The following is a 19,323-nucleotide window of genomic DNA, read 5'->3' on the forward strand; positions in this document are numbered from 1 at the left end:
GACAGCGACCAGACATTTTTCAAGCCAACCACCTGAGCAGTGATTGGCTACCAAGAGCCACTGAAGGATACAATATGCTTGCCCTAGGAAAAAGAAAATAAAATGTAATACAATTACTTAACAGAGAAAAAGAAAAAAGAGGTGACACTAACCTGTCATGTGAAGGTGTCATATGGAGGTCTACCAAGATGCTTGTATGTGCACAATGAGAAGTAAACAGAAGTGACCACTTCAAGTATACTGACACACTGAAGTAACCTGCATAATTCCGAAGTAATAACCAATTTTTGTACTGCAAAAGTACTAATAAAGATAGCCATAGTACAATCTGAGAGAATTTACTATAGTTTACAAGATGTTTCCCAATTGTGTATCTTCCCTATTCAGATTTTAAAAAAACAAAAAAAAAAAACCTCAGAATTACATAGAGAGAACAAAAATAGTTCAGTTGACCTTTACAAGCTGCAAAGAAGATTCAAGAAAATAAACAAACTTCACAATCCAAGGTCTATGATACATGACACTATATGATAACTCCAAGAGCCAAGTAACTTTAGAAAGAAAAACCAAGCCAGCAAACTGTCCGTTCTAAAAACCTTAAGGCCAGTGGAGTCAGCACATGAGCAACTCTCGGCAGAGTAGGGTATGTGAGTGTGCCAAGTATAAACCAGTTGAAGCTTAAGAGAGCGACAGCATCAGATGCAGGTTTATTCTTAATGGTGTAGAAGAACTGTACCACACTCTTCAACGAAATGCCAACCACAGTAAAGAGTGCTACCACAAGAGGCATGCAAGGGTCTTCAGCTTCCCAGATAATCATTCCAACCAAAAGTGATAATACCGCGCTAAAAAGGCTCTGTGAAAGTGCAACCTCCCTTCTATGGTCAAGAACTTCATTCAAATCTAATTTTCTAGAGATAGTACCATGTCTAAGTGAGTGGATGGGCTCACTTGCTTCAGATCCTGTCCTCACAAAATCAGGCAAATCAGTTTTACTTTTCCTCTCATTCTCCCAAGCATCACTGTGCACGAGGAGATCTTGGAGGATAATACCACTTCTATCATAAATGGATCTCCATGATGGGACCCCATATGAAATGTCATACTTGTCAGCAACATTAGTGTTGTGGTCATTGCCCGTGTCATCTTGATCTCTGAAACTCCAAAGTCCTTTGCCATGAACCTCTTTCAGCCTTAGATTTTCATCCTTCACATCCTGCAACTGTTAGAACACCCACAGGTCATGTACAAGTTACATACCTAAAGTATTGAATCAGGCCAAAATTGCTGAAAATGCTTAAGAACACAGACCAGTACTCTATATGTCAAACGTAGAAGTAACAAGGAAAATAACAGAAAAATAAGGAGAAGCATTTATAATATAATTCCTTCTGAAAACCTTCAGGTCATTTCCAGGTGTGTGGGGATTCACTATTTTGATAACATTAGCTATACCATCAGTCTCTCGGTAACTGCTTGAAATTTCAGAAATTCAAATTTTCAATCCAATCAACAAGTATGAAAGTGACATCAACACACATAGTTAAAACTTCAGTAATTGAAGGCAAAGAATGGCATGTCCCCCCGCATATTTTTTGGTAGTGCCAGAGGAACAATGTCATAACACAATATAGAATGACTATTGATACCTAAAGCTGTAGCTTGAAACTAAAGTTCTGTTTAAGTGAACTTTAGGTCAGAGAGCGATACACACATAGCATTGGCAAGCTTAAAACCCATGATACCAACTTAAATTATTGTGCTGATAGATTGATACACAGAGAACATGTAGACACATGCATCAATAGGGAATATCTCCTCTTCCTCCACACTAATTCAGTTTTTTCCCATAAAAAGTGGAGCTAACATACAATGCCCACCACAACCAAAGTTACATAGACTGGGATACTTGTGTTAAGTGTGCATGCATGTTTAAGCATTTGCTTCAACAGAAGTATTTTTGCACATATAGAGCAGTCCACATCCCAGTTTCATGAATCCACCGTCTCCCTAGCCCTTTTACAGTCACTTTAACAAGTCCAAGCAATTAATTAGTTGCTGTCAATTGATATTTCTTACTATTATATACTGAATATCCTACAACCAATTAACTTTTAAAGCAAGACATTTTGCAGACATGGAATGTAATTATAGCCTTGTGGGTCATCTTTTGGTTCAAGTTCGGGTCGTGTCTTATGTTGTGGACTTGGTATGTGATGGAGAACGAGTTGTAGTTCACAAGCCGCACATGATTCACCATTACTCTTGGAGAAGGGGCAAAGATAGATGAAATCAAGGATTTAATTTAATTAGGGTTATTTTTTATTATTTTTGGCAATGTTCTATTTTTAGGAATATTTTACTATTTTACTATTTTAAGGTTTCTTAGGATTTGTTTGTGTTTTTTCTGTAACTAAACAATTCAGTTTTTCATTATTGAACTATTATTGTGAGTTGCCAACTATCCTTCTTCTAGCCCATCTCATCTTTTCATTCCCATCCCCTTGTTTCATTCTAATTCTAAATCTCTATCACAACCACCCTATCTGTCCAACATCAACTTGGTTCAAAGCAAAAGATCCAAGTTTGTTCATAACGAAAGATCTAATTAATACAAACATTTAAATCACCTAATCCAAGACCAATCGAATATGTTGTTACTGTTTAATACCCAAGACAAAATAGCCTAAATATATGCACTATGCAAAACCCAAACAAACCTAACCCTAACCCGTGTCGGTGGGTTGACAACATCTGAAAAGTCCACTCGAGCTCTCTGGACAGAAACCCATTACAACCCGACGTCACCCAAACAACCATCAAACAAAGACCATACCATACCATCAACTTCTCCTAAACCCACAGTTACCCAACCCAAATACAGCCAGCTGAAACCGGTCGTAAACCACCAATAAGCCCGCAGCGAAACCACCGCTGCCACAACAAAGAATAAAAAGCCTTCTCACGGCCACAGTGTAACTCACCTTCATCAGAATCGCAACACCACCACCATCACGTTGCAATTGTTACCACCGTAAGCCATTCGAACAACCATCGTGTCTTCACCAAAGCATTGTCGCTAGGGTCCCTTCATCATTGGACGATCTTGTGCTCGTCACCAGTGCCTATTGTAACTTCTGCTTGTCTCCAGTATCGTTTATCTGCAAGCAGCTCTAGGGTCCTCTCTCTCTCTCTATGATTGATCAGTTTGGGAAAGGAAGTGTGTTTCTGTTATTACCCAAAACCAACCTGATCCCCAAATCGGTTGGGAAAAAATAGCATGTCCACCACAGAGTTTTTGGTAGTGCCAAAGGAACAATGTTATAACACACTATAGAATGACTATTGATGCCTAAAGCTGTAGGTTGAAACTAAAGTTTTGTTTAAGTGGACTTTAGCACACAGAGAGAGGCGCACATAGCATTAGCAAGCTAGAAACCAATGATACCAACTTAAATTATTGTCCCGATAGCCTGATACACATAGAACGTGTAGACACGTGCATCAGTAGGGAATATCTCCTCTTCCTCCACACTGTTTTTCCCAAAAAAAAGTGGAGCTAACATACAATGCCCACCACAACCTAAGTTGCATAGACTGGGATATTTATGTCAAGTGTGCTTACATGTCTAAGCATTTGCTTCAACACAAGTATTTTGCACAATTAGAGCAGTCCATGTCCCAGTTCCATGAATCTATCACTTCCATATCCCTTTGACAGTCACTTTTAGAATTCCAAGCAATTAATTAGCTGCTGTCAATAGATATTTTTTACAATCATATTCTGAATACCTTACAACCAATTACATTTTAAAGCAAGACATTTTGCTGGACACGTAATGTAATTGTGGACTTGGTTATATTTTGGTTCAAGTTGGGGTCATGTGTCTTTTGTTGTGGACTTCAGCAAGTTTATATAGCCTTACCACCTGACTGTTTTCGCACATCCTTTTATTCATGCTTTAATTGATATGGGTTCGTGCTGGCTGCTTTACTTGATTTCTGATATGAGTCCTCACTTGCCAGACATTTCTCTCTCTCTCTCTCTCTCTCTCTCTCTCTCTCTCTCTCTTTTTTGCCACTTAGACCCTAAGCAAGCCAAAGTTGATCATAGCTAGCAAGAGATATCTGATGGCAAGATGAAGTAAATCAACCGAAAAGGTCCAGTCTATATAAGTGTTATTACAAAATGTCAATTCCACCAGATATGCTCTTTAAGGATTATGTGATGCAATTCCACCTAGGTTGATCCCTACCACATTCTATTGCGCTTTAAAAAAAAAAAAGGAAAAAAAAAAGAAAAAAAAAAAAGAAAAAAGAAAAAAGAAAAGATAGATACCTACCAGATTCTAGGAGGTGAATCAGGTGATCCTTAAAGTTTCTTTTTCTTCCTTTTTACAATAAATCATTTATGCACTTGTAAACCTTTCAAAGTCCACGAAGAGATTTATTTAACATTTGTTTTACCCTTACCTTATTGGCTTATTGGACAAGCTTAACCATTCCTCTTTCAATTATTCAATTGTAGAACACGAGGAGAACTAGAAAGATCCAAGGGTTGTGTCCAAAGATACTGTTCACAGTACACAACAGTCCCTAAACTCTCTGATGCAGAGCAGAGGAGAGAAAAGAAGAGATGAATAGAGAAAAGGTAAAATATAGGGAGGAAAATTGTATCTCAATCATCAATAAGTGTGAAAAACCGTATAACATAAAGCCTTATTATAAATCCAGGATAAAAAAAGGCCTTTTTTATAAACAAATTTGTAGGCAACCATTACTTTACACCCTTCACAAACCCGAAATCCCTCCATCTCCACAAACCTTTTAGCCACATAAAACCAATTATAGACAGACAAAAAGTACCCTCTTCACCAAGCAGTACATCAATTGTGGCATCATACCTGATAGGAGGGTACTGGTTATGTTCGTCCGACATAGTCTTGACAAAAAAAGTTATGTAGTCTACAGTTAACTGGACATGTAATACGGTTTTGCATGTTGAAGAGATGTATGAAATACATAAACTTAAATATACAAGTAATGTAATAGACTTTTGAAAGAGAGAAATTCCAAGACCAAGTCCAGTGACAGGAAGTGCAAATAAAAAATTTCTGAATAAATGGCTAATTAGAGAAACCTTTATCAAGCACTATTGTAATGACATGTAGAAATGCCAACATAGAGACATAAAACCATTATGAAGTTCACATGTATTGCAGAACTGCAGTGGAAACACTAATAGAAGCCTATTGGAAATGCCCGGCTTCTCATTGTACTTTGTGATTATTATTATTATTATTTTTTCTGATAAGTATTGTACTTTGTGATTATTTCTTAATGCAATGTAACCATCTCATTTAGGGGGGAAAAAGGACTAATAGTTCAAAACCCTTTAGGGCTTCTATTAAAAACCTCAGGCTGTTTCTGACCCAATGAGAAAGTATGTGAACTAAACTATTAGCAATTTACCTCACCCTCTAACAGTTCAATTTTGATAATAGCCTGATCATGTTCCTCTTCAAGTTCTGCTAACATGATCTCCATCATTCTATGTTCTTTAATGGCCATCTGAAGACGTTCTTCGAGTTCCTTCCTATCGCAGACAAGATTCTCCAACTCAATCTGGATCTCATGCAGATGCATTTCCAGCTGTGTATCATAAACACCATTCTAATATCAGGAATATGTCAGACAACTTAGATTACTTTGAAGACCACTCATTGAACAATTGTGTCACAGTATAAACATGCAACAAAATGGAGAGTAACATATCCAAAAGGAAAACATAAACAAGAAAGCATTATCGTAATCTCTATAAGGCTTACCAGTTTAACTATCTACCAAATATTAGTCTTCTGTGGATTCAAATAGGATTTTTTAAGTGTCATGATGTAATAACCCTTGATAATCATCTTAGAATATATATGGCTTACAAACTCAGCTATCTACCAATCATAGTCTAATACAATTCAAATAGGATTTTAAAGTGCCACAAGTTCACTTGCAGTGGTGTATTATGATGATATAATTGTTCAATAGGTTATAAAATCTAAGAAATACTAATTACGCTAAAGAATTTCAGACCTATGTTCAAGATTAAAGGTAACATTCAGAGCTAAACTAATTAATCATAGTAGGGGGCTTTTTGGAGTCTGAGATTGAACAAAGACCATCATGAAAGAAACTGTGCAAAGAAGCATTTCTAACCTACTTTCAAGATTAAAGGCAATCCAAGAAAATACCAAATGCAAAGAAGCATTTCTGACCTATGTTCAAGATTAAAGGCAACATCCAGAACTGCATTCATTAGTATGAAATCAAACTAGTAACTCATAATAGGGGACCTTTTTTGGAGTCTCAGATTGAACAAAGACTACAACATGAAACATTAGTTTCAAAAAATCAGTTTGGGATCATGGTAAGAAAACAAAAGTCAGAGGCTAACTACTTACTGAGAAAACTGATGGAGAGATTTAAGAAAAAACAAAATGAAGAGGCAAATACTCAATATAGGTTGGGCCACCACTACATGAACCCATCCAATAGCATGTCAAAGCCAACATCCATCATGAATGAATAATTTGGAAGTACATTCGAAAAAACTCCTTTACCAAAAGAACATATTAGCATCAAAAGAAGCATAATTAATCAAATACTACGATATCATATGGTTATCCAAAACTCTTACCGTGTACATGAACTACATAAGCCGATTAGGCATTGAGCCCTAACCTTTTACTTTTGAGTCAAGTCTAACATATATATAAGACCCTCAGAAGAAGAGCTTGCATACAACCTTAACTAGAAACACAACTGCTCATGCAGTTACAAGCTAAGCACAGGCTAAGTGCACCTCATTGGCCCAACCGTTGTGGCCAAAGTGAAGAAAGAAAACAAGTTCGATAGCAGGAGTAATATGGTAAGAACATTGATTTTAAATAAACTTGTGCTCCAGCCAGCCTCCAAAGCAAGATTATTAGTTTTTCTTTAGACATACATGTTGTATCGTGTAAGGAATTACATATAAGTTATTATATTGTTTTTTATATGTATGTATATATTATTATATTTTACGTAAAAGAAGGTCATTATGTTGGTCTGGTAAACCCAGAGTGCTGGAAGGTGTGAGTTGAATACAAAAGTTACCTTAAGATTATTTGCATGAGATGCACAAAGTACTTTTGAAGCATATTGGAATTTAAATATGTCATATAAGAGTGACAAAGCCACTGGTTAACTTAAAAACATAGCATTCAAGGTGAGATTTAAAATCATATCTCCACTTGTTCATTCATGCCTTTAAACCATTTTCTGTTAGCAAAATTTAAACCCTTCCCACTAAAGGGATAAAACCAATCTACATCAGACTTTTCCCAAATCCCAACTCCTACGTCAAACTGGAACTTTTCTATTTTAATTAGAATTCTCATTTTTCAAGTATGTGAATGTTTCTGTGCTTGGACTTCTTAAGGAAAATTATGCTTCTCCACAAAATTAGATTGAACTACTAATAAACATAAATAGAAAACGAGAAAAGAATTAATAAATAACAGAAAACAAAAACAAAACAAGCAAACATAAATTGAATGAACTCATGCTTATCTGCATAAACTAGGAACAATATCGTAGCAGAGGCAACATAAAACTAACCAGCCTCTCCCTCTGCAATGAAGTCAAAACTCGCACAGGAAGCGATAGTATAGCAACGGTCCATATCAGGAATTTCCAAAGTATGTATACATGTAAGCAGATAGCAGCTCTCACCAGCTCTACCCAGGTGTGAACAACAAGGAAAAAACTTCTCAAACCAAACAAGCAAGATAGTTTAACCAGTGAGAAAGGCTTCGTCACCAAGACTATTATGGTAGCCACTAATTCAAGGAACAGCACCATCAGATCCACCATTATAAACCAATTCTAGTGCATTCCCATCCAACTAGATGCCACCAATTCCATAAAGGTAGGAAGTCAAATATTTTCCTATATCCTGCATAAAGGATATATCACAGTAAGAAGAAAAAATCCTTCAAAAAGAAATTGTGGCATCAATATCAAAATGGAATACAGGTGATATTTTTCTACCAAACCGAAGAGGATAGAAAAATCAGGTACCTGAAGGGCTTGACTTAGAAAAAAATTTAACAACACATACAAAGCACCAAGAAATTCATCCTCTCACTTCAACACCAATCTGATTCTGTTCTAACAAACACAAAATCATCAGGAAATAGTACACTTGTATTTGTTTAGCTTAAGTCAGTAACGTAGATGAATCATGTTTTGTCATGGGGTGTGTAATGGGTGGGCGCTTGCCCATTTACCCAAAAGCTCGAACTATTGGGTAGTGCTGCATACCCACCCATTTATACCCAATCACTTTCCAATCCGATTCCGATGTGGGACAAATGACCCTTATTACATTCTCCCCCGCCCAAACTCGCAACGCCCTTATTGCGGTTCGGGCCACCTGCCTACCCGGGGTGCTAACCCGGACGCCTTCCGGGACGGGCGTTTGGCGTGACACTAGATCAAGGACTGGGTCTGGCTCTGATACCAATTGTAACGGGTGAACGCTTGCCCATTTATCCAAAAGCTCGAACTATTGGATAGTGCTGCATACCCACCCATTTATACCCAATCACTTTCCCATCCGATTCCAATGTGGGACAAATGACCCTTGTTACAAGGTGTGTGATAGGCAATAGACAGCCTCAGGCTAATATGGTAAAGGTTGGAAAATCAATTTCCAGCTACTTAAAGTTGAAATTCATTTCACATCCCAAAACCCAAGTGAAACACACCTAAGAAATGAGTCATAAGTGATCTAAGCATAATGCTTGCTTTCTCTAATTAGGTTTTTTTAGGCTGATATGAATCTTTGACTTCGTTCTGTTTCTTGTTCATCCTTAATTTTTAATTATTTTTTGGTTGTATGAGTGCTTCACGACATTATAGAACACGAAAACAATGGTTCATTTTGAAGAAAGCCATATGGTTATGTTTGTTAATTGCCAATAGAAAGCACAAGGAGGGCAAGTAATCTGTCACTAAAGAGATAAGAGAAATAGTCATGTACCATAAGTTGGGATGCACTCTCACTTAAATAAAGAGTATTTAATTCTATACAGATAATTCAAGAGACTGATTTCCAGTGTCATAAAACGATTGACAAAATGAAATGTAAGAATGTTATTTACGTTTATAAATTTCATGACAAAGTTTAAAAAATAACCAATATTTATAGTGCCACTCAAACCATTCAATTCAAACACAGAATGGAAGATCAAATGCAGATTTAAACATTCACCTAGTAATTGTAGGACAAGGAAATAAATGATTGAACAATTAGGTCAAGGTATTTGGTTTCCCCCACCCGCCAAATATATATATATATATATATATATATAATCTAAGAAAGGCATAGAGCTATGACATTGCAAATAAACAGGGCATGTTGGAGACTGTGCCCTCACTAACGATTAATTTCGTGAAAACCTTAGAACCCTGATCCCCAATAGACAAATGCACTAAATAACAAAACGATTAAAGACACAGAAACAATCTTTTGAACCTACCATAAAGCAGAATACCTCCATTACTTCAATTCCAAACAGACTAACAATAAAAAAGCGAAAGTTGAACGCCTCTATGAAGAGCAATTACACCTACTGTCAATGTAACAAAGCGGAAGATAAACAATAATATTCAACATATAAATGCTTTGAGAGAGAGAAAGAGAACTACATATATTGGTTCTGCGACATTCAACAGGCGGAAGACAGAAACTTCTCTGAGAGACACGGAGAGACAGAGAAAGAGAGGAGAGAGAAAGTGGTTTATACGAGCGAGGAAAGGGGAAGCAGAAGTAGTGACACGTCCGTCGGCATGAGCGACACGTTGGAGGAGGAGTGTGAGCGTGAATCGTGACTTACGAAGTAGAGATGAGAGTGATATATATGTGTGTGTGTGTGTGTGTGTGTGTGTGATTATATATATACACACACAAATAGATATACTCCGTAGTATATAATACGGAGTATATATTATATGTACATGTATTTACGTGTATTCACATTTTGGCGCCAAGAGTGTGCACTGCACGGATTGACAACTGACGCGTGTTCAATTCGAAACTGGTCTCAATTAAGAACAGAAGTGTAGAACTATTGCTTCCTGTTTTTCTACCGTCAATTCTTAAAGGTATTTTCTCTTCCCGGATTTGACAAGAATCGCCTAACTACTCACCAATGAATAGATTATAGAAGAATTACAAGGAATAACATTAAGACGATCTCAAAGAGAAAGGAGATCTGCTATTCCGGATGACTATGTGAAGATTGAATCTTTGAAACAAAACAAGAATTTGAATTTAAAATTATTCGTGCTACCTAGTAGTCGCGAAGAGTGTTTTAATGAGTATATGTTGAATCTTTAAATGAAAGTACCTCAATCCACTTCCTTCTTGTTCCATTGTGAGTTATATCTCCTTTGTGTGATAAACATGCTTAAATTGAGAGTTAATTATTTCAATGTTGTGTAATTGATGTCTAGAGAAATTCATGATTTTGATTATGATTTGTTTTATGTGAAAAGCATGTTGTGGTGATAGTTTTGTTGTGTTTCAAGTTGACATGATTATTGCCTTGTTACCAAACTCATTCGACTCTGTTAGAGTGAACTAAATAAGGAATCAGTTTGAGTTCACACTCGCTGATATTCTTATAGAATTGGTAACAGATGAAGGGATAATCAAGAGTATGGGCGTTCCTATCCATACCAACAACAACCAAATCAATCACTATGACTGATCTCCAAAACAACCATCATCATCATCGATCAAAAGGACAACACCTATCAAAACAAAACCAACATTGATTCCATCCGGACCTTGTCTCACCCCAATCATTTTTCAAGTACAAAGGTCCAAGTGGAAGAGTTTGTGTGCTGATCCGTTTTGATATTTGGAGCTTAAACCATGTCTTTTAGGTTGAAAGCTATTTTGTGAGAATGATCAATTGAAATCATTAATCCATACAAATCATGTAAAAATCACAAGATCTATATTTATTCATGGTCAAAACATCAATTACAACTAAAATCCCCAAAAATATACAAAAGACCAAGTTTAGGAAGCAAGCCTAGGGGTTATCTCTAGCCCCAAGAGTAGGATCTAACCACTCATAGTAGTGGCCATGGAATCCTTAAGGGTTGGCATCATTACCTTCTGTAATGACCTTCATTTTCTGACATGGCTGTCTCCTTGACAGGCCATTACCTTTTATTATTAGTTTTTTTAATAAAAGCTAATATAATTTGAAAAATTATTAAAATATAAAAATATTTAAAGTAAAAGTACTATTTATTAATATAATTTTACTTTTCAATTATAAGAAAGTAATTCTTCTTCTAAGTTTGTTTCGATTTAAAATATTTTTTTCTGGTAAAATATATTTTTTATTTTTATTTTTTGATGTTTGGTAAAGGTCTAAGTTGAGGTTGAAATCGAGTCTATCGGGTAGAACATTTAAAATAACTTACCGAATATTGATAAATAAATTATTTTTGTTAGGTTTTTTTTTTTTTTTTTTTAAATATTTTACAACAACTAAACACCAAAAAATATTTTAAAAATTATTTTACGTTTAAACAAATGAAGCCTAATATGAAAAAAAGAGAAAATGAGGATTTGTTACTTTCTTTACTTTCTACATTGTAGATAGGAAGTAAAATCTGTCAGTGTAACCCTTTTCTTCTGCTTATCCATCATCCTCATTTTACTTTCTGTTTCACCCTAAGAATCAGAATCATTATTTTATTTTTGTAGAAAGTAAAAGTAGGAATTTGTTCCTGTTAGTGAATAGGTCTTTGGTGTTTTGAATCAACAACTATCCGTGATATATATATATATATATATATATATATATATATATATATTCAATAGTCTACGTTACGATTAGCAAGTCGCATCATTGATATAATTTATTTTTTTGGTATTTGGTTGTCGTAAGGTGTTTTTACAAAAAAAAATAAATAAAGTTTTGAAAAATATTTACAGTTTAGTTTACTTTTTGCATGCACCGCTTTATAGTTTACAAAATAAACAAATAAAATTACACCATTTTGAATTTTGGTGAAAAAGTTATACAAATTGTCAATAATATTTAATAAAAAAAACATCCATTTTCCTTATCGCAAATTTTGTTGGGCAGGTTGATGACTGGACCTTCTAATGTAGGCTCACTATATTGGGATACTGGACCTATTATTTTAGGCCCAACTCTGCATCCATACTGACGATGTTAAACCAACCTCTAGGCATGAAATCAATCCAAGTGACCCATAAAGACTGGCTCGTGGACCGTAAAACCCACTTTTGAAGGGCCATGGGTATTCACAGGCCCAAACCCGGGATGATCAGAATGGTTGCTTATCTACTACTTATCTCAAAATGCAGCCTCTATTTGCATGACAAGTACTGAAAGGTTATAAATTCCCTAAAGAGCCGGTGAAACTGTGAAGGCAAATATATCTGAACGTAACTTAGAAAAATGGACTGAAGCATGAACAAGAAGGAGAGAGGAATATACATACACACCGAGAATTTAATAATACTTGGATTTAATTTGTCCCGACTATATATGCAGATTGTAGGAGAAAATATATTGATAAAAGGAAAATGATTATTAGGCCGAAGTAAGTGTCTAATATACTTATTGAACCGAAAAGATTATGGCTGATCACTCGAAGTGAGGACCATGTTTGGGTTTCACTTTAAATTCTCCAATGTACTTCTAGTGAGTAAGGCTAAAGTGATGCAATAAAGTGATTAATTGCTCGTACTCAAACCTACCACTTGTAGCTGGCCTCATCTTAATTTAACCATTAACAAATAGTAGAAAAACACGAGCACTTTTTTAGACTCATGCTTCAACATGAGCCTAAACAAACAAAGTTTTTCTTTTTCTAAAGAAGAAAAAGCTATGAAATTAATTATAAACACCCTTAGTTTTTAGCTGACAAAGGGAATAAAGTGGAGTTGATTTGACAAGTTAATGATTTAATTTCCCGTGTCTTATAAGAATCTAATTCCATGCTGTAAAGTGGAAATCAAAGAGAGCAAGGTTTTAGATACTTGGTGGGATACTACAACACGCTCACAATTAAAGTATGCTAAACAATTTCATTTTTATTTACCAAAAAAAAAAAAAAAGGTATTCTAAGAAATATTTATGGCATTAAAAGACACTTGAAAGGACACAATAGGCTATAATCTATTGCTATGTTGTTGGTGCCAATATATATGATCTGTTAAACGAATCACATGGTAACTGATCATGCAATGTTCCTGGGTTGGGATTGGTCATGCGTAGAAACGTGGATTTCCAACCAAATACCTAACTAATGTTTAGCCTAGGGTTTTAGCTAGGGTTAGGATTTCCTTAAACAAAATAGAGCTTTAATCGATGTTGACTGAACAAGTATATTCAAAGCCAATTAAGCAGTCTTTTTATACGTGTTATAGTGGATAAAGTATCTAAAAGTAAAGGGAATTAGATCAGTACGTGCCTTTTACACACGAGGACTCTCTCTCTCTCTCTCTCTTTATATATATATATATATATATATATATATTCATATATCTATGCATCACACACGTATAGAAGGTGGAGTTAGGAATCATCATTTCGGGTACTTGAATCGTTATGGTCATGTGAAAGCTAGAAGTCCATCCATCAGTGGTGGAGCTGCAGGTTTCTTTATCATTATCAAATTTTCCCTGTTTAAGTGAGAAAAGTTGAATTGTGTATTAGCCCAGATTAGTAGAGACCACATGGGATGAAATTGTATCCACATATAGGCCCTAGCTAGGGTAGGCATATCTGTTTCAATTTTTTACCATTACTTAGTTAATATAATTATTAAAGATTTAAAGGGAATGAGTACTTTTGAAAAAGTTCAGAAGGGAGATGAGTTTTTCTAAATAGCCTTCTAAAGCCACATACCTGCTTGTAACTTTCAAATCTTTGTCATTATCAATGGATATTTGGTAGTTCAGATGGGACGAGAGGTTGAGTTTTAGAGTCGCGCTAGTGACAATATATATTAGGGATGTGGTGTGACTCCACTTATAATTCTATTTGATCAATCGACTACATTCTAAGAGTTCATTCTTTATATATAGCATGATTTAATTTCAATTAGTTACACTTATGTGAGTTGAGAGGGTGGGCCCATCATTGATGTCAGCATCACCACTAATATAAGTTAGTGTTCTAAGGGTCACAATAGGCTTTAGTGCCATATCATACTAGTGGGAATATATCCCTATCACTGCTCTCTTCAATTCTCTTCTGAATGGCAGTTCGTAGAAGAGGTAATGAAAATTGCCATTTTTAGGAGAACCTAATCTTTTAGTACAATAGTGTATTAGGTAAATGTGGTAATATATAAGCCAGTGTAAAGTTGTTGGGCCTCTTATCATTTGCAATATTAATAACATGGAGCTAGGAGTTTCTCTCCATGGTTTAAAGTGACACTAGAGAATATCAAATGTGCAAAAGATTTAACTTTACATATGCATCTTACAGAACTTAGTACTTAGATTTGTGTAAAATAAAAAAATAAATAAAGTAGAAAAGTTTATGATAACAAATCCCTAATTAGCTTAGTGGAAGAAAGCATTTTCCATATATAATTTAGATGCACAACTTATAGCATACTTGAGTCACACAACCCCTAATAAACAAAACAGAAATGCAAAGTAATATGTGCTTGCGATGTCTAATCAAGCCACATGCTGTTTCTTTCAAGTCCTATAAAAATTTCAATGGGTGGCTGTGAAAGAAGTACTACTATTTGAATTGGGATGAGTCAAGAAATCCCTCCGATCCTTACACTAAATGAAAAATATTATTCCCATGCTTGCTTCTCGACATTCTCTATTACATTAATCTCTCACAAACCCTACCCATGTGAATCCATCTTCTTTTTGTACGTGTTCTTCTTCATTAAAACCAACAAGGCCATGTGTGTGACCTAGCTTTATGGTTGTCTTAAATACTAGTACTCCAAGTGCAAGTTGTGGACTACTATATATTCAACAAGCCTGCAATTCATCTCTTGCTCATTCCCATTTCGATCTCGATCCTTTAGCTTGACAATATTTAAAACCAGTACTCCCTCTCACTTCTTATGGCCTCGTATCGCGGAATCTGTACACTAACTCTTTGTATGATTTTCTTTCTTCTTCAGCAGCACTTCAACTTGATATCTGCGTCAAGGGTGCCAAAATTTCATCAACCAGCTATCTCTATTGGACCTAGACCTCCATCCATTATTGGGTTTAAAATAAACCGTTACAAGATGACAGAGATGGAAGCTTTCAGGCCAACCACTCCGGGACATAGCCCCGGTGTTGGTCACCAAGAACCACCCAGTGCGCCATAACGTACTGCATGCATTCGACCATCTTAATTTAGTCATTTGCTGCATGGAAGTGAGCTAGGTTGATGGAACAAAGTGAGGAGAATGGGAAATAAGGCATGTGAAGGAGGATTCATTATGTCCAATCTTGTAGGATGAATTAGGGTTTTTCTAGTAACAGCTTTTCTCGGTGTGATATATATATATATATATATATATATATATATATATATATATATATATAAGAGTGAAGGTAGTGTAGTGCATGCAATAGTGTTTTTGTTTGTGTATTTGTTTGTTATCAATTTCTTAATATTAAAATGTGAGTCGACTCTGCATGTTAATATAAATTCAGTTCACATCTTACCTTGGATTGACTTCTACTTTGACTGCAGGACCACCTCGATCCTATGCTATTCTAAACGGTGAGAGAGAGAGAGAGAGAGAATCTTAGTAAAGTTGTAATTTTGTTGGCAAACTTTGTGACCCTTGAGATTAGCTGAAATTTTGAAATGTCCCGCAACTCGTTCAGAATCCTCTAAACAGTGTACTGCATTCGACCGTCCTCACCACTCACACATTTATGCATCAAATTGCACATGTTGTATTGCATTCGACGATCCTCATCATTTAAACGTGTGCGCGACCACACATTTATGATGCATGTGGACTGTCCAATGTAGTATCGTGAACACCTTATCTACCCACCGGGCAACATCTATAATTGCCTTTTACTTGATAATTGATAGCCTGGGGCACTAAGTCATTATTACTGCTGCTATATTCTCTAAGTTCGTGACATTCTTACTTTAAAAATACAAGGCTTTGAAGTCTTCTTATTAAATTGTGCTGTTTGATCTGAAGGAAGTGTTTGGTCTTGTTTGTCGGCCTTGGGTCTTTGTAGCCTTTGGGCTTGTGCATTTTCAGTCTGGATTTTGTTTTTTGGGCTGTTGCTCCTGTTGTACAGGTTTCTCGTTCAATGAATTGATTTACTTAAAAAAATTAAAAAAAAAACAAGTTTACTACTTCCTCCACTCCAAAATAAAAGTCTCTTTGGGAATTTAACTTTTTAAAATGATGCGTTTTAGTTTTTTTTTATTTATTAAATTTATCAATAGTAAGTCCTTAGGGATGTGATGATTTGCATTTATTTTCAAATAGTCAAAAATAAAAAATTGAACATTTATTTTGAGAGGAGGTTTTTTTCCTCAATGCAATTTGGTAGTCTGATTTTCTTTGTAATTTTTCAATAGTGAATGATCACAACTCGAAAAGTCAGGCCTATGAAGACCAGCCCAGTCTGTTTGAGATACTTAACGTTAGAAACGTTATATTATTATTTTTACCTTAAAAAAAAAATCGTTATATTATTATACTCCCAACAATAAATAATTAATTATATAATTGACCACCGAACCACGTGTTGTTTTCTAATTGTTCTCTTCTCCTTTTCAATTCAAAACTAAACACAACCAATCATTATGTGCCATGTCAAGCGATCACATGCTTAGAACACAAGTCATCATCCAAATGGTTATCCGTTTTTAAGTTAGGACAATATTGGATGACAAAATAAGATTTAAATTTCTGTTTAAAATTAAATTTTTTAAAAGATGAATAATACCCATTTTCTTACTAATTAAACCTGTTTTTTTTTTTTTTCCCCCTAACTAAAGAGTTATTTCTTTGAGACAATTGTGTGTGTGTGTATATATTTTTTTTGCGCACACATTGTATACATTATCCGAATAATTGATTAGAGACAAGATTTGTGCTTCAGGAAAATAATGGTGAACCACTAATGAAAAAAAAAAAAGAAAAGAAAAGAAAAAGAAAGAATGGTGAACCTATTTTGGGTCGATTGACTCTAATGATAATCCCACTGCATTTTTAAGTAAGAGATTATAAAACAAAATCACATTTTTTTTTGCCCCAAGAGATTGCAAAACAAAATCATTTAAAGTTAGAAGACTTAAAAATCTTTTGAAGCTCCACGTAAATACACTAATTAAGCTGCATGGTATTCTAATACAATCAAACTCTCCCTTCATTAAGGTGTCGAATAACCATTGGCTTAACCCCATGTAGACCAATAGAAGAATGCCCAAAACACACACACACTGACACACACACACACACACATATATATATATATTATATATTAGTTTTGTTATGGAGACTTAAATTTGGTTTGTTTCATTTCCATTTCCATTTCCATTTCCATTTTCATGTTGTACTTTGTGAGTTCCACAAGATCAAATCAAGATTGTCCAATTGCATGACTTATTATGGTGATGGTGATGGTGATGGTGATGGTGTTAACATTGAATGGGGTTATATATAACTGCAACACTCAAATCACTCATATTAGACCCACTTGGACCATCGAGACTAGAATAGCATCATATTAAACTCTCAATCTGCTGCCGTGGCTACGATATTAATACCAATTTTGTTGATCCAACTACTTTTTTGACCAAATGGATTTCATCCCCTATCTATATAATTAATTGTTTTTGGTTCTCAGTAGAGGTTGCCTAGCTATTCAGTGCCTTCACTGAAACCAAGAGGTACTTATTTATATATATATATATATCAGGATTTGAAATATACACACACATAATTAAGACACTATCAGGCGGACTTGAAGTCTCAAAGTGACAATTTTAAGTCTCTACACTTTACAGTCCCAAAGACGTAATACTTAGGAATGACTACGGATCGAATTAGACATTAATTTTAATTTAATTCATTCGCAACGGATTGAGAGATTTTGAATTCGCCACTAATTCGTTAGTCAATAAATCAGATCGGATCGAATTCATAAAATTACGGATCGAATCGGATCGGATTCAATCCGCGGATTAAATTTTTTAAAATAATCTATTTTTACCAATTTTATATTCACTTACAAAGCAGTATAAGTGTATAACAGAACATAAATAAAATCAATTTAAATGCATAATAGGTGAAACGGCCGCTTTTCTCTTTGCACTTCTTTTGTTCTTCGAGTTCTTTCAACTTTGGTTAGGTTTAATTAAGTTTTTTTTTAAATAAAAAGTCAGTGGTCCATTGCTATTGATTGAGTAATAAATATTTTGAAATTAATTGTATAATACTTACCAAAAAAATAAAACAGAAAAAGTACGTATGTTAGGAGTTCATATATATATATATATATATATATATATATATATATATATTACGGATTGGCCACGGATCGGATCGGATTTTTGACAGCCTAATCCGTGATCTGATCCGTGAACTACGAATTTAATTTTTTTGAATCCACCACCGATCCGTGAGTCTAACAATCCGATCCGATCGGATTGGATCGAATCGGATTCGCAGATTTTTTGCCCACCCCTAGTAATCGTCCTTCTAAAGCATGTATAAAAACTAAATGTAAGTGTGTGATACATAAAATAAAATAAAGTAATGAATTTTTGCTCAAGGATAAATAAGAAATTTTTTCTATATCAAACAAGATGACCGTAATATGTTTTACCGTAGTTATTTGTTGGGATTTTGGTAGAATTTCATTGGTTGAATAATACAATTGTGGTAGTCAATTGTTTAATTGTGTGAATGATTTAATGCGCAAGTTAAGGGTTTGATGAGGTAATAAGCAAATTTTAAAGAAAATAATTGATAAGGAATGAATTGTTTTGTACCAACACCAACTCAGCTATCCAAAGGTGGCAACTTTAGCCTATAAATTAGGCATAACACGCAACAAAATATATAGATTCCGTGAGATACTTCAAAGATCAGAGATATTATGATCAAGAGGGTAGAGTCAAAATAAGTTATATTGGTTTTTTTTTTTTTTTTTTTTTTTTTTGGTGTAAAGAAATCCTTTTGTATGCAATCTTCAAGAGAGATATTTGAAGTTTG

The 19,323-nt window shown here is 34.9% G+C and overlaps 1 protein-coding gene across 1 annotated transcript; it reads right to left on the reverse strand.

The window, feature by feature from the left end:
* Positions 1–224: 224 nt before the first annotated feature.
* On the reverse strand, positions 225–9,914 carry LOC132310502 (uncharacterized). Its single transcript, XM_059808671.1, has 4 exons — positions 9,748–9,914; positions 7,654–7,990; positions 5,473–5,652; positions 225–1,222 (listed from the first exon to the last, which is right to left on the reverse strand). The coding sequence occupies exons 2-4, from the start codon at positions 7,906–7,908 to the stop codon at positions 554–556; spliced, it is 1,104 nt and encodes a 367-aa protein (XP_059664654.1). The 5' UTR covers positions 7,909–7,990; positions 9,748–9,914; the 3' UTR covers positions 225–553.
* Positions 9,915–19,323: the final 9,409 nt, after the last annotated feature.

This window comes from Cornus florida, unplaced genomic scaffold, assembly GCF_030987335.1.
Source record: "Cornus florida cultivar Cherokee Brave unplaced genomic scaffold, ASM3098733v1 CherokeeBrave_3.0.0_Hap2_Chr05, whole genome shotgun sequence".
Taxonomy (NCBI): domain Eukaryota; kingdom Viridiplantae; phylum Streptophyta; class Magnoliopsida; order Cornales; family Cornaceae; genus Cornus; species Cornus florida.